Source organism: Manacus vitellinus, unplaced genomic scaffold, assembly GCF_001715985.3.
Source record: "Manacus vitellinus isolate BGI_N305 unplaced genomic scaffold, ASM171598v3 scaffold_31_pilon, whole genome shotgun sequence".
Classification (NCBI taxonomy): Eukaryota; Metazoa; Chordata; class Aves; order Passeriformes; family Pipridae; genus Manacus; species Manacus vitellinus.
Window position 1 is genome coordinate 3,505,563 of NW_021940379.1, and position 14,643 is coordinate 3,520,205.

Genomic DNA, 14,643 nt, shown 5'->3' on the forward strand with positions numbered 1-14,643 from the left:
AAAGCTATTTTTTAGCTTTCTAAAAAAAATCTGTGTGCTCCAGCATACCTGTGGTAACAGAATAAATACAAAAGGCATTAAATTGCCAATATAAAGATAAAAAACCCCCCGTGTTTTGGTAAAGACTAAGGCAATCAGAACAGTAAGAAAAATAAGTAATTCCTCCTCCCACACATCAAGCCCACAGAACTGCAACAGTTTCTAGATTACCCAAAGCAGCTCACCCTTGAAATGCTGAGAGTGAGTACATGAAGTGACTTTGCTTCAAAAGGTGAGGGGAAAACATATGAATTCAAGTGTTACCTGACAAAACCAGGAAGTACATAAACATGGCAAAAACCAGGACAATATGGGTTTTTGCATAATTTAACATTTCTCCAGCAATGCAAGGGAAGAGGGATGGATTCCTTTTATACCATTTTAAATGTCAGTGCTGTATACAGAATGTGAAGTGCTTTGAGTCACTGCTGTAAAAGCTTTTAGGAACATCCTGAAATAAAACTAAACTTCATTTTAAAATAAATGCTCATGTACAGACTTTAAGTGATTACAGGGTTTAGTAAGGACTGAGGAAATCACTTTAATTCTCCACCATTGGCTCAACTCTGTACACAGAGAAATCAGTCAGCTACAAAAAATGTCCTGTAAGTCCAAGTTGCCTATTGTCCCAAACTTCTCCTGGACAGCACAGGTAATGCCCTGGAAAAAGACAAATTAATTCAACAAACACAGCAAGAGAAAAGTGCTGCTTTCAGTCACATCCAATCAACTGCCCCAGACTTTCAACATGAGCAGGAGCCGAAACAGGAGCACACAAACGAGAGTAAGACCCTTCCCACCGAGGAGTACAAACCCCTGTATTTACAGCTCCAAGCACACACAGCCCTGGACAGAACTCAGACATTGTTTTCATCCCAACAGGCTCATTACACACCTCAGATTCTGATGGTTTTACTTTTAGCAGGAATTTTTCAAAATGAAAGTTGCAAATAACCGTGGATGCAGTTAGTCCCTTATACTTAATAAATAAGAAGCATCGAGAATCCTCATGGTACTGAGATGTACAGGAGTATTAAATGGTTTCAGAGTCTATTAAAAAAAAAAAAACAAACAAAAAAAGGTCCTTTGTTACTGCAAAAAAATCATAGTTTCTGTTCTTCTAAGAAGAATGGCCCTAGTGGTGTGTTCAAGTGCCAGAACAAGCAGCGGGTGAGACCTTTATTGCATCCCAAACCACTGTTCTTGGTCTGCCCACTGAGCTGCTTCACTGTCACTGCCTTCCAAGTCCCCTTCTTCTCCACTTCCCTCCATGTCATCCACATCTTCTTCCTGGGTGGCATCTGTTGGACTTTCCTCTTTTTCCATTTTCTGCAGTCCTTCTAGTGACTTCTGATCGTTTGGATCCAAACTGAAGAAAGGAACAAAAAGAAAGCATTGTCCTGAAACTTTTTTTCTCTTTATTTGTGGCCTTAGTGTAAAGAAGAATAACAAAATCTCATCTTGCTGTCTCCACTTCCTGTTTAACTTCATCAAGAAGCTTATTTTAGTAGCTGATGCAACTTCCCCTAAGGGTGACTGTACCACTGAGTATTAAATCTCCATATAAAACAGTTTTGATCCTCAAGAATGCACTTATCTAAACATCCCACTCTTCCAGAAAACTTAGTCACCTCTTCCAACAATACTAATTATAAAGTGGCAGCAAAGCAGTAAAAATGTAAATGACTCTGACTAAATATATTATATCCAAGCAAAAACCAGCTGACCCATTTAAGCTATACCAGTTTACAGTGGACATAATGTGCTGGATTTAAGGCACACTGAAGTTGCTGGAATCAAAACACGGGAATATTTAACATGGTAACATCCTAAAATAACATTTAAGTTATGTTAAGTTGAATCACACTATTTAAATTTACTGAATAGCTCATTTTTATATAGCACCTTCTAGTCTAAAGGAATGGATTTTAATGTGCCTGACTATTAATTAATAACTATAAATAATTTCATGCCTTAAACCTTTTGTAAGTTAAGGAATCACAAGCCTTGTGACATGTTTAGTATTAATGCAGTCCCTACATTGTGCACTTCTCAGATCAAAGCCTTAAGACCAACTAATTAATTAAGAGGATGTAATTTGTACGTTTTTGTTTGTTTTAAGGGAGAGTGATGTAAAGCCATCTCTGATTCTCATTCTAATCAATCAGTGGCTCAACTCTTTACTTAGTCAAGCTGATTATTGGTTCCTAGAAACCTACTGCAATCTCAGGGTGTGCTTTACCTCAGGGCTATACTGTACTGGTCCATTGCTTCCTGGTACTCATTGACAGCCACCAGGAAGTCTCCCAGGATCCGGTGCAGCACACAGTCACTCTGGTTGGCCAGTGCATTCCTCAGCAAAGCAATTCCATCTTCATACTTCTGCTCTCTACCTGTTCACAGGCAAAACTACAGTTTTAATTAATAGCTGAGATAAATCTATAAAGTCAGAGTGTTCACAGAGTCATCACAACACCAGACTGTTTGTCCCTTCAGCGCTGTCAGCAAGGAGGGCAGCAGTGATCTACTCCTTGCAAGATTAACTCTAAACAATGGCTTTTTGTTGCAATACCTGTTACACTCACAATTACATGTACTCTGAAGTCGAAACATTCTGTTTGCAAATGCTTTAAGTGCTGGTGTGGTGCAGTATCAGCTGCTGGATGCAATGAATCTCTGTGATTTTTCCTTCAGGATAGAACTGATAAATCCCTGGGCTGTGACATCACTGCTACATCCTTCACATTGATGAGTCTGAAGAACACTCTTCCACATACAAGAGTATCTCTAAATAAACCAACACGGGGAAAAAAAGGCACTTACTAAGAAGTTCTGCTTTCTTTACCACAGCTTTAATGTAATCAGGTCTTTGTGTCAGTGCTTTGTCCAGTAAGGTTTTTGCTTTTTCCTGTGTGACGGGGTCCTCCAGACAGACAGTTGCCAGCAGGGTGAGTGTCTGTGCATTTGCTCCCAGAGTTTTGTACACGTTGTTTGCCATCACCATGGCTTCACGGATGCTGTTGGATGCCAGGTAACACTCGATGAGACCTGGTGACACCAAATGGAAACATCTCAGTTTTCGAGTCAGCACTGCACTCACCTCCTCAGTTATTTGCCCAGCTGGCACTCCAATAAAGAAATATAGCTGCAAGTGAGAAAGGGACTCTGTCCATGTTAACATACCCATTCTACAGATAACTGATTTCACATCTTCTATTTATGAGCAGAGACTGAAACAAAAAAACCCAAACTCTAAGTACATCTAATCTAACATTTTTGTCCAATTCCAATAATGAGATATTAATACTTCACCTGGACTCTTCATAACTCATTGAAGCTGCCGTTGAGATCAACAAGATTTAAATATCTAAATATTTAAATAAATATAAGAAAACAAAGCTCCCAGTAGAACTAACCATATAGTTCATGTCATGATCCAAAACACCCAAGTCTGTTTATATCCAGTATAAACAAAACAATAAAAAAACAACAAGAAAACCCCTTTTGTGAAAATCATTCTTACAAGCCCATACATTCTCTAGTATCTCTCACAGACCTGGTAAAACCCCTGACTGTGACATCACTGTTCCACTCCTCACATTGATGAGTCTGGTATCTTTAGACAAGATACTCTCTAGATGTTCTGGAGGGATTCTACTCTCTAGATACTCCAGACATCCTCTAATCTCTCTCATCTGAGCGCTTCTACCGCTTTACAGATTTTGGGGTAAGAATAACTGATATACCAGAAAGCCAAGAGGAGGACACAACTCCTGGCTGTTCCCTTGCCTCCCCAGCACCACGACCCCAACTTTGACACCAAGCCAGCTCTGCACTGACCCTCATAGCAGTCCAGCCTGCAGGGCGCGAGCCGAATGGCCTCTCGGAAGTGGATGATGGCCTCCTGCACCCGGCCCATGTTCCGCAGGGCGGCTCCTTTCAGGAGCAGGGCCTGGACACTGTTGCTGTTCAGCTGGATGGCTTTGGCTCCCAAGTACAAGGCACGGGAGTAGCGTTTGCTGTAGAAACTGTGACACCTACAGAGAGAAGAGAGGGATTGTAAATATGTACTGCCTGCAGTGCCTGTGCGCAGGCGTGGAGGGGGAAAGGGAGGAAAGGAGGAGAGGAGGTTTAAAGATGCAGAGAAGAACCAAAATAGCTATTTATGGGTAAGGTAAGAAAAGAAAGAAACCAACTTACCCAGACACCACCCAGGGTTCTGCATGCTGGTCAGAAATATTGAAGAGGCGGCAGCCCAAGTTCTCCACATCCTCGAGCCGACCTTCACGTGCCAATAAATAACCATACACATCCATCCCTATAGAGACATGTCTGAAGATCAACCCTCAAGAAATGGAAAGTTCATTCACAACAGGAAGAAAACCCACCAGAACCAAAACCACAAACACCTACTTTAAACTGTGCATTTACCAGTAGCAGTTCAAGACACGCAGCTTCTGAATGGCAGTTCTGAACTGGTGAAACAATATACAACACCCAGCTGCATGTGGCTGTTACTCATCAGGTCAACCTTCTTTTAGGATTTGCTCACCTTTTATTAGGTAAGGATCCAGCATTTGTGCTTGTTCAAATTTTAGGATAGAGTTTTTATTATCTCCAGCTCTGAAGTACAGGTCTGCTAAGCTCCCCAGCAAGTCCACGTTATCCCTCAGCAAGGACTTCTTCTCCAAAGAGCTTAAAGCAAGACAAATGCCCATTATTTATAAATGTCACTTTCAATAGCATTATGTATGATTAATATATTATTTGATTGCATCATGCTCTTTCCTCTCTTACCAAATGGTGTTTATTGCTCTTGTGTTATCTCCTGTATGCACAAAGGCGTATGCCTTGATCCACACGGAAAGCCAGTCCAAGTTGGGAATGCTCTGGATTATGTTGATGGTCATGGAGGCCACTTCTGCTCCTTTCACTGACAGTGACAGCAAGCCTGTTCAGGACAGTACATACATCAATCTCAGCCACCAAAAACTGCTTTTGACACAAATTAATTGTCTGAGGACCAGAAACTGCATCCCTTGACAAGCATGAACAGGCAGCTTGTTAAAACTTGCATAACATAGGCATTATATACCACATGCAAACGCAAGACAGTTACCTAGTCCCAAGTATAATTCAAATCATAGCACTATTCAACACTGTAGACACCCACCCAGGATGGCATCCAGTGCCAGAGGGCACTGCCTCAGCACTTCTTTGTAGCTCGTCACAGAGGAGCGCTCCTGACCTGCCTTCTTGTAGAGATTTGCCAACATCATATTGATCTACAAACAACAGAAATGTTGGGAGAGTCAAGTGTGAGAAAGGAGCAAGAACAATTAAGAAAGGTCAGAGCCCTGTCCTCAAGTCTGCCTGCCTTCTGTTCTGGGCAGAAGACAGAATTACTCACTCTTCTGAGAACGCTGTAATGTACCATACAGTACAAGATTAAAATTGTGGCTTCTCTCTGAGTACAGAGACAAAATCTACATTCTTTTGTATTTGCTCAGAGCATCTTGAAATCTGTGTTTTGCACGTGAGAAGTCAAAAGATGGGCAAGTGTTTAGATAGGATGCATCCATTACATCAGCCTCTTCCAGTGGTTCTCTCTGTATCCTCCAAAGTGTCTGAAAGAATGAGCTTAGGAAGGCAGAGAAAGTCTCCATTCAGCTTCTGAATGAATCACAGAATCATAGAATAGAATGGGTTGGAAAAGACCTCCAAGATCATGAAGTCATGATTGATCATATAACAGAAATTATCTGAGCTCTGCACAACACCAGTAGTTGGTTTCTGCTACAACACTTTCATTTACTGGTTTGTGCAGGCAAAAAGTTTGTTTTTCTCAATCTTTTCTTCTTTCTCTGTTCTGTAAACTGGCCTTTGAACAGAACACTGACACTGACTGGAGTCTAAGCCATGTACACTTTTAGGACAATTTAACATGAAACACAGTTGACTGACCTGATGTGTTAATCTTTTAAGCCCTTACGACTAACAGAGCCAGCCAGCAAAGACTCCACAGATTTGGCACTGCAGACCACAGTGGGATCTAATATTTAACATTATCTAAACTGTGCTTTAAAAGGATTAAAAGATTTGAAAAGATGGAGCACTAGCAAACCTTCTACTTGCCAAAGTCTCCAGCCTTCCAAGGATCTTACATTGCTCCACCTATGCAACGAGTTGGTAAAGATGCACAAAGCATTTAACTCCCTTCCCTTTTTTGAATTCTTTCTAACAGACAGAATACAAAACTGCTCTGATTTTAAAGAAGTGAGCTCAAATAAGCTAATTTAAAATTAGGAAATGTTACCACACAACAAAAGCAAATACCAAGACATAACAGCATTATACCTACAGGTTATATTCTTTTTTGATGAGGCACTGGCCTATAGATACACTGACCAAGAACCTGTGACAAAAACCTGCCAGAACTAACCTTTGGGGTCCTCTGTCTGGAAGGAATCCCATCAAGAATGGCAATGGCATCTTTATCTTGCTTCAGCATTGTGTAACATTCAGCCATTTTGTATTTCACTTCAATTTCTGATGGTAAACACTGAAACAAAAAAGGAAGATTTAAATACAATGTTGGTTTAATCAGGTAAAAAAAAAAATAGGGTTTCCTCATTAAATATTTATACTATGTTGAAAAATATCTAGCACAAATAAGTCAACAACGCAACTTACTGCTAGTTCATATTGTTCCTGTCTTCAAATGAAGAGCATGAGCCACACATACAGGAAAATTTTATGTTCAAGACTATTTTAAGTCTTCCGTTAGAAAATAAAACATTTGATGTTTTTAAATTAATTATCCTTAAGTATCAGGTTTATTTGACATGGTAAATCCACAACCTAAGGTATTTAAAAGACATGCAAAGGTCGTGCTCAGGGACATGGTTTAGTGGTGACCTTGGCAGTGCTGGGATAAGGGTTGGGCTCCATCTTAAGGATCTTTTAAATCTCAATAATTCTATGAATATTGAGTCAGCAACATTAATTGTAAGGGGGAACATGATCACTTTACACAGCACATTATCAGTTTTAAATACCTGGCTTTGGGGTGTTGATGTAGCATTCCCAGTGGAAGGTCTTACTTTGGAAGTTTTACTTAAGGCTTTTTTCTGCTGCAAGGCCATCGTGTACTTACTGACAGCATTCCTATATTCCTTGTCATGGAACAGAGAGTCTGCATGATAAACAAGGAGCTGGTACTTCTGAGATGGTGAAAACAGTTCCCTAAAGAAATGCAAACAGAAAGGCCGAGATCAGCTGGCTGCTTAAGAACCAAAACATCACAGATCCAAAGTATTTGCAGCTTTGGTTTGTCTGGCTTCAACTTCCAACTGTTGCTGCTTCTTTACTACCCTGGAAGGACCCTTGAGTAACAGGTACTAATTCCAAACACAGGGATTATCTCACCAATTTCTTTTATCTGTGAACAAACAAAGGTAACAGCCACTCCTGACACCTCATCAGCAACAACAGCTCAGTGTTTGGCTGCTTGGCCACTGCCCCCATCCTCCCCACAACAAACCACAGGCTGTCAATATCCATTACACTAGGTCAACTTTCTTTTAGGATTTACTCACCTTTGATTATTTATTAGTATTATTATTATTTTACTGACATTTTAATTATCCAGCATTTCTGCTCGCTCAAATTTTAGAGTTTTGTTTGAATGGACGCAAGTTTAAAAGGCAACACAGATCCTTGCACAACTATTCGGGTCCTAATCTGTGTTCCCACATTTTAGAAAGCCCCTTTATAACACTCCCAGTATGTTTGCAGAGGTTTTGGAAGAGTTATGGTTTTGGGCTTCAAACAGTACCTCAAAACCCAGTCAAAAAGTAAAATGACAGCTGAGAAACAAAGGGGATCTAATGATTCAGGGGTAGAGCCGTGAAGTACAGAGGGCACCCCTGGAACGGGGAAATCGATTCTGTCACTCAAAAGATGGAGAGAGACTATTTACAAGGGCCTGGAGTGACAGGACAAGGGGGACTGGCTTCACACTGACAGAGTAGGTTTAGATTGGATATTAGGAAGAAATTCTTCCCTGTGAGGGTGGGGAGGCCCTGGCATAGGTTGCCCAGAGAAGCTGTGGCTGCCCCATCCCTGCAAGTGTCCAAGGCCAGGTTGGATGGGGCTTGGAGCAACCTGGGCTAGTGGGAGGTGTCCCTGCCCCTGGCAGGGAAATGGAACAAGATGATCTTCGAGGTTCCTTCCAACCCAAACCTTTCTGGGATTCTCTGCCGGAACACCCCAAAGGGACGCTGATGCTGGTACCCAAACAGAGCCGGGCTCCATCCCCGACAGGGACAGGGTGCAGGCACAGGGACAAGGGTGCAGAGACAGGACAGGGACAGGGGACAGGACAGGCCAGGGTGCAGGGACAGGACAGGGGACAGGACAGGACCGGGACCCCCCAAATTGCCCCCGCTCCCCCCCCGCCCCCTTAGCCCCTCAGCGCCCCCTGCCGGCGGAGCACTCACGGGTTGTTGCCGCTCATGGTGAGGAGCAGCCCGCTGAGCAGCCGCACGTTCGAGTGCAGCCCGCGGCGCCATCTCGCGCACGTGCTCCACCCACGCTCATGCTGCCGGCGGAGCGGAGGACGGAGGACAACGAGCGAAGCACCGAGCGGGGCACCGGGCACGGAGCCGCGCCGCCGCCACTACTCCAAAATGGCGCCACCGAGGGGTCCTCGCGCGCCACCGCCTGCGGGCGCCCGCGGCGCTGCCCGCGCGGCCGACAGGCGCGAGGGAGGGCAGCCCGGGAGGAGCGCGCGCCGCGCCAAGGACCCCTCCCGGGGAAGGCGGAGCGGGAACGGCGTGAAGGGAGAATGGGGTGTGTGAGGGGAAAAGGGGTTCGCACACCGGGCCTGAGGAGATCCCCTCGCACCTGCTTGGTTCTGTGTCTCCCATGGAAGGCAACACACTCCCCGTGCCTCCCCTGCTCCGGAGTCCACCCCTTGTCCTGAGAATACTCTCTTCTGGCTGCTGCAGCCAAATGTGACCGAGGTCCCCGAGATAATGAAGCTCCTGCCTGTAAAAATTGGTAACTGAGGAGAAAGGTCCTCCAAAACCTGCACTTCTTCTGGGCCAAACGCCTCACTAGAACCACCGTTAATTACAAGGCATAGGCCAGCCAGATAAATCATAAAGTTTACTTTCCCCACTTTATTACAAAATGAATGTGAAAGGTGGCTATCCTATTCCTAAAAATGGAATCAGTGGGAGCTTCTAGTTTGGACTTGCCATCACAGCTGTTTGGAGAGGAGAACAGCTCTCAGCAAACAAATACACCAGGCAGCAAAACATCACCAGCACTGGGCTTCAGGTAACACTAAAGTGTGTTGGTGCTGTGTGGTGACAGTGAGACAAGTACTGCCATGAAGGAAAAAAACTGAACAAACCACACTTGGATTTGTGTTCTTCCAGAAACCATCTGACTGACAGAACAGCCGTTTTTTACTAGTTTGGGTGTGTCTGAATCCAGGAAGGCAGCCACAGACCCAGCTGTGTGGGATCTGCCTGCAGTACCATTTGCAGGCACTTCAGTACAGTGGAGCACAGCCCTGTGAAGACAAACCTGCTAAATAAACAGGTAAGTTGCTGGAACTACAGCCCCTGCATTAATCCCACTGTTTTCAGTAGGAATTATTCACTTTCTACTGATTAACGTTACTCAATAATCATAAAATCAGGGTGGTTTGGGTTGGAAGGGACCTTGAAGATCATCTCGTTCCACCTCCCCTGCCACATGCAGGGACACCTCCCACTATCCCAGGTTGCTCCAAGCCCTGTCCAACCTGGCCTTGGACACTTGCAGGGATGGGGCAGCCACAGCTTCTCTGGGCAACCTGTGCCAGGGCCTCCCCACCCTCACAGGGAAGGATTTTTTCCTAATATCCAATCTAAACCTGCTGTCAGTGTGAAGCCAGTCCCCCTTGTCCTGTTACTCCAGGCAGTTGTAAACAGTCTCTCTCCATCTTTCCTAAGTTCCCTTCAGGTACTGAAGAGCCATAGTCAGGTCACCACAGAGCTCTCTTCTCCAGGCTGAACAATCCCAGTTCTCTCAGCCTTCCCTCCCAGCAGAGCTGCTCCAGCCCTCTGATCACCTTGGTGCCTCCTCTGGACTCGCTCCAACAGCTCCATGTCCTTCCAGTGCTGGGACTCCAGGGCTGGAGGCAGCTCTGCAGGTGGGAGCTCACCAGAGCAGGTCCTTTCACAAAAAACCTACCTCTGATTTCCCTGAAAATTGTCCATGAGACACACAGCAGTTACCACATTAATTACAAGCGAAGTTTAATGAATACAATGTAAAAATCACTGCATGGACAACACGGCATGAGAGGTCTATTTGCCCTGGACACTGACACTGACTCCAGCCAGCAGAGCAATGACAGAGCTCCCTTGCCTCACAGCAGACCTATTTCTTCTCTTAAATACCAGTCCTGTTTTAGGTGCTGTAGCCACAATAACAAAGCAGACTGCATCTGAAACAGGGTGTAGAAAATCACTTATTAAGCACCAGCTTAATAATTTTTGCTTACACAACTTATCTTTTTGCTCTCCCCCCCCATCCACCCCTCATTGACAGGTTTGTTTTTTTCTTTTTGCTTCATAAGCAGTTAGTTCTTCCCTGGTACAAAATGCATCCAAAACAAAGGCAAAAGACGTGAACATCTTGCTGTGGAAACACTTAAAGTTGTTGCCACTTTGCCTCTTCACTGCCCAGGGCCTGAGAGACTCTTGTTCATGAACTGCCTCTTCACAAAGCAGATCCACCACTGCAAAAGGAAGTACAAAGTCAGAAAATATGCTAAAGTGTTTTCCATGTGATGGATAAAATAGTGACTTTAAAGTATTCAACCTCTGACACATAAAAAGTGTTAAGGCCCCAGTTTTGCACATAGTTTTCCACACTGGTTTCTACTGGAATTTAGGTGAACAAAACAACAGGAATGGACATAATGAATTAATAATTTAGGACTTTGAGTTAAAGTGGGAGATTCTACTTTCTGTTATTTCTCTTATTTTAGTTTTATTATATTTTCTTCCAATATAATTATAAACAAAAGATGCATCAGGAAGCTATGCCTTTGAAACTAAATTAGCCTAAATAATTTCAATACTAGACACAGTCACATTTGCACATGAAACATGTGGACAGTCAGGAGGCAATTCACTCATTGATTAGCTTTTTTCTTTTAATCTGGATATGAGGCCAAACGATCTACTTCAAAGCAGCTCTCAGATCAGAGCTGCCTGGGAAGAGAAACAGCATCTCTTGTGCCTGTGAACTTCCATTTGCAAAACCAGCCAAATGCAGACATGCAGCACTTTGAAGAGTTGCACCAGACACCCCTTAGTACTGCCCTGCCTTTTCAAGCCACCCAAATTGGCATTCACTGTCACGTCACATTAGATTAAATTTATTGATAATTTGCAGCTGCCACTTCACTGTAAACCCAGTGAGGCTTGGCCAAAGTTGCCACACTTGACCCTCACCCCCATTCAAGCATTGCTGAAAACACACCCCAAACCTCACGAGCTCCCCGATGGTCCCTCTGAACTCTCACCTTGCTGGGCTTGTCACTTTGAGGATCAAACACCTTTTCACAGAGGCGAAGGCCGGTCTCTTGCCTCAGCTGCTGCAGGTAGGCCCTCATCACCTCTGAAAGCAGCACAGGGAAACCAGGGTAAACTGGGGAGCACCAAGTCAAACTGGATTTAACAGGGAGGCATCAGATAGCACTGCTTCAGGAGAGAGCTTCACATCTGCAGGTGCTCGCCAGCTGGCTGAGTTGGTTTGCTCAATTTACAGCAATATTTGGGATTTTTATGATATTTTTACCAGTAGAAAGGATCATCCAAACTGTTTTCTTCTCTCAGTCACCTTTGCTCATTATTGTGGGCTTCCTATTCTGGCTTGGGCTCTATTATTAGGGTTTAACTAGTGATTATCTGATGCAAAAGGTATTCTTAGACCCTATAAATTTGTTCTGTTGGACCCATGGATCCAGAGGAGTCACTGGGCCCTTGAGGTCAGAAAATCCAGCTTGTGCTGCCTTCAGAAGACAGACCACATATTTAGAAAATCCAGTTTTAATGGTAATTTTTCTAACTGCAGTCACAGAAATGCAGCTAATAAAGTAGGAGCCCAAGGAAGCCCTCAGAGGTGCTGGATCAGCCTTACCTTCCTCCTGCTTGTTGGCAGGTTTGGCGTAAATGGCATTAAGCGGAAAGCCAGGCTCCCCAGGGATTGGGAAGTTAGTTATTCCTAGTGTGTACATTTCTTTCTCTCCTTGGCCTTTGGAGTTACACTGGAAGAACCAGGCAAACAATGGATTAGCAGTTATAAACAAAAGCTGAGGGAGCATTACACCCAAATATTTTACCAATCTGTAACACTTAAAAACTCATCAAGAAGAGCAGGACAGTGTATCCACAGCCTTGGAGTATCTGTGGTTCTGACAGCTGGGACTGGGGTGAACAGGATTATCTGTGCCAGTGGGAGGAGAATATCAGGAAATCCTTTCCTGAGTACAATCCCCAGAACGGACTCTGTTTCCCTCCTGCACAGAAATTCACTTTTCTTACCTTTTGCAGCTTCTTCAGGCACTCAGAAATGTAGAGGGTTACGTAGATCAGTGTTCTGTCAGCCTCGTTCTGCACAAGAGCAAGCACAGAGCCCAGGCACTCTTAGATTAAGGGACACTTTGTGGAACTGATAAAAGTCTGAAACAGGAATGAGTTCAAGCCATTTTGGCCTAGTTTCCCCATGAGAGAAGGACTTGCAATTCACAACATCTGCCCAACTTTAAAGATTAAGTGGAAGGAGAAATTTTGTGATCTAATAGAATTATTTCCTTGAAAATAAATTTATATTCACAGCACTAACCTTCCAAAGAACTACTATATGCACAGTATATTAAAAAAATTACCTTAATTTCATAATTTTTGAAGAAAACATTAGCTTTGAAGTAGTAGATGGCTTCGTCTATGATATCAGTGTCCTTAGCTAACAAAAAAGAAATACAGAGTTAAATATTGCACTGTTATACCTCATTTGTCATAAGTTTTACTCACTGAAATACATAAATAAGCATTATTGCAAAGGCAATTCAAAAAGCAAAAGTCAGCACTATGTAACAGAGAACATTTCAAACACTGAGGAGCTCAGACTGTGACATTTAAGCTTCCTACTCTTTTTAGGAGCTTTAACTTCCTTATTCTCTTTCCTCTGTGCTATCTCACTTCACAAACTGCAGCAATTCAGCAGTTCCTCATTTTTCTACCAGTTGCATAACTCATCAAAGTTTTAAGAGCTGCCTGTCCCACTCCTCAGCCTTGGGAGCAGCCAAGTGTCCCCAGCCACAGACCAGAGCGAGCTCTCTGTAGCTGAACCCCCACTTCCTCTGACACGGAGGGTTCACACCATCACATCCTCCCCAAAAACCTCAACCTGCACAACTTAACTATTTGAGAACTTCTTTCCTCCTCTACAAACTGCAAACCTCTCCATTTCCCACCACTGACTCCTCTTGTCACTCTTGCTCTTGGAGCAACCCACGAGATGAGGAGCTACATCCGGGCAGGTTTTCAGACATTATTATAAACTTACTTTCCCGAGGTGCTGGGCCCTTGAACTGGCTTCTGATGGGTAACAGTGCCATGTTCCCAACTAGCTTGGTGTCCGAGTCCATTAACGTGGAGTGGTAAGCCTAGAACAGGGGAAAGCTGGTTATTGATTCTACTGAAAAGAGACATTTCTGTGTCCAATCACATCCCATGCGTCTCCACAAACAGGAGTCACAGTCTAGTTCATTATGATGCTCCCAGCAATTTTTCCTTGCACAAACACTGCTTTCTAATAAGGCCCAGAACTTGGTGCCATTCTGGTCAATGCCAGGAGAGCATCATCACTGGCACCACTTGCAGTCATGGTGGTGGGAGACAGGATAAAATCCATATGGCTGATCTGCAGGCACAGTTCATCCCCCTGGCTCCCTGACCCCATCCTGGGGGCCCTGTGTAGTTCACTGAAAATTAGTTGGTCTTTTAAAAATAATTTATCTTGTTTCCATGTCTAGCTAATAATAGTAGATAATTATAAATAAAGCCAGGCTTATCACGCTCAAAAACAAAGGCCTTTCTGTGCACTCTAAAACTGGTTTAAGTAAAAAAAAAAAAAAAAGCTTTCTGCATATAACAGATTCTTCCTGGAAAACCGATTTTCCAGGAAGAATCTCATAAGATTATTTTGGGGCACTTTCCAAATGTTCCCACCGTGCTGTGCCATCCCACTGGGAATCCTTCACCTCCTCCCAGCCCAGGTTTTGTGGGGGGCAGAGGAAGATGTGACTGGGGGAGACTGGGTGTAAAAAGCAGTTTATTCGACCCAGGGAAAGGTGGTGTAAACAAAGGCAGAGCAAAGTATTGCTCTGACCACCCTCTCCCCCGCTGGCGCCGGGTCCCACCCTGCCGGCTGCGGGTGGATCCCTGCCAAAGGGAGGAAGAGGAAGAGAAAGAGGGCGCTGGCCTTGCAGCAGCCTCCCCTACGAGCCTTTCCCCGCTCTCCGCAGGGCTCCCC

At 44.0% G+C, this 14,643-nt stretch overlaps 2 protein-coding genes across 2 annotated transcripts; both read right to left on the reverse strand.

Annotated features, from left to right (window-relative positions):
- Positions 1–491: 491 nt before the first annotated feature.
- Positions 492–8,624, reverse strand: ANAPC7 (anaphase promoting complex subunit 7). The gene is given in 12 exon segments (XM_018076473.2): positions 492–1,408; positions 2,282–2,432; positions 2,863–3,087; positions 3,880–4,076; positions 4,240–4,357; positions 4,592–4,734; positions 4,837–4,990; positions 5,213–5,324; positions 6,482–6,601; positions 7,098–7,284; positions 8,541–8,606; positions 8,608–8,624. Coding segments are annotated over 12 exon segments (1,668 nt in total). The 5' UTR covers positions 8,613–8,624; the 3' UTR covers positions 492–1,218.
- A 1,711-nt stretch (positions 8,625–10,335) lies between these two features.
- On the reverse strand, positions 10,336–13,799 carry ARPC3 (actin related protein 2/3 complex subunit 3). The gene is made up of 6 exons (XM_029961109.1): positions 13,675–13,799; positions 12,995–13,071; positions 12,651–12,719; positions 12,247–12,373; positions 11,630–11,724; positions 10,336–10,837 (listed from the first exon to the last, which is right to left on the reverse strand). The coding sequence occupies exons 1-6, from the start codon at positions 13,754–13,756 to the stop codon at positions 10,775–10,777; spliced, it is 513 nt and encodes a 170-aa protein (XP_029816969.1). The 5' UTR covers positions 13,757–13,799; the 3' UTR covers positions 10,336–10,774.
- Positions 13,800–14,643: the final 844 nt, after the last annotated feature.

What these genes read in the sequence shown, in the direction of transcription:
- ARPC3 (XM_029961109.1), bottom strand. Translation starts at nt 13,756, where the DNA reads ATGGACTCGGACACCAAGCTAGTTGGGAACATGGCACTGTTACCCATC. An exon ending in TGCCAACAAGCAGGAGGAAG is followed by an intron (nt 11,725 to 12,246) that starts GTAAGGCTGATC and finishes TGCTGCTTTCAG; the next exon opens with AGGTGATGAGGGCCTACCTG. An exon ending in AAAGTGACAAGCCCAGCAAG is followed by an intron (nt 10,838 to 11,629) that starts GTGAGAGTTCAG and finishes TTCCTTTTGCAG; the next exon opens with TGGTGGATCTGCTTTGTGAA.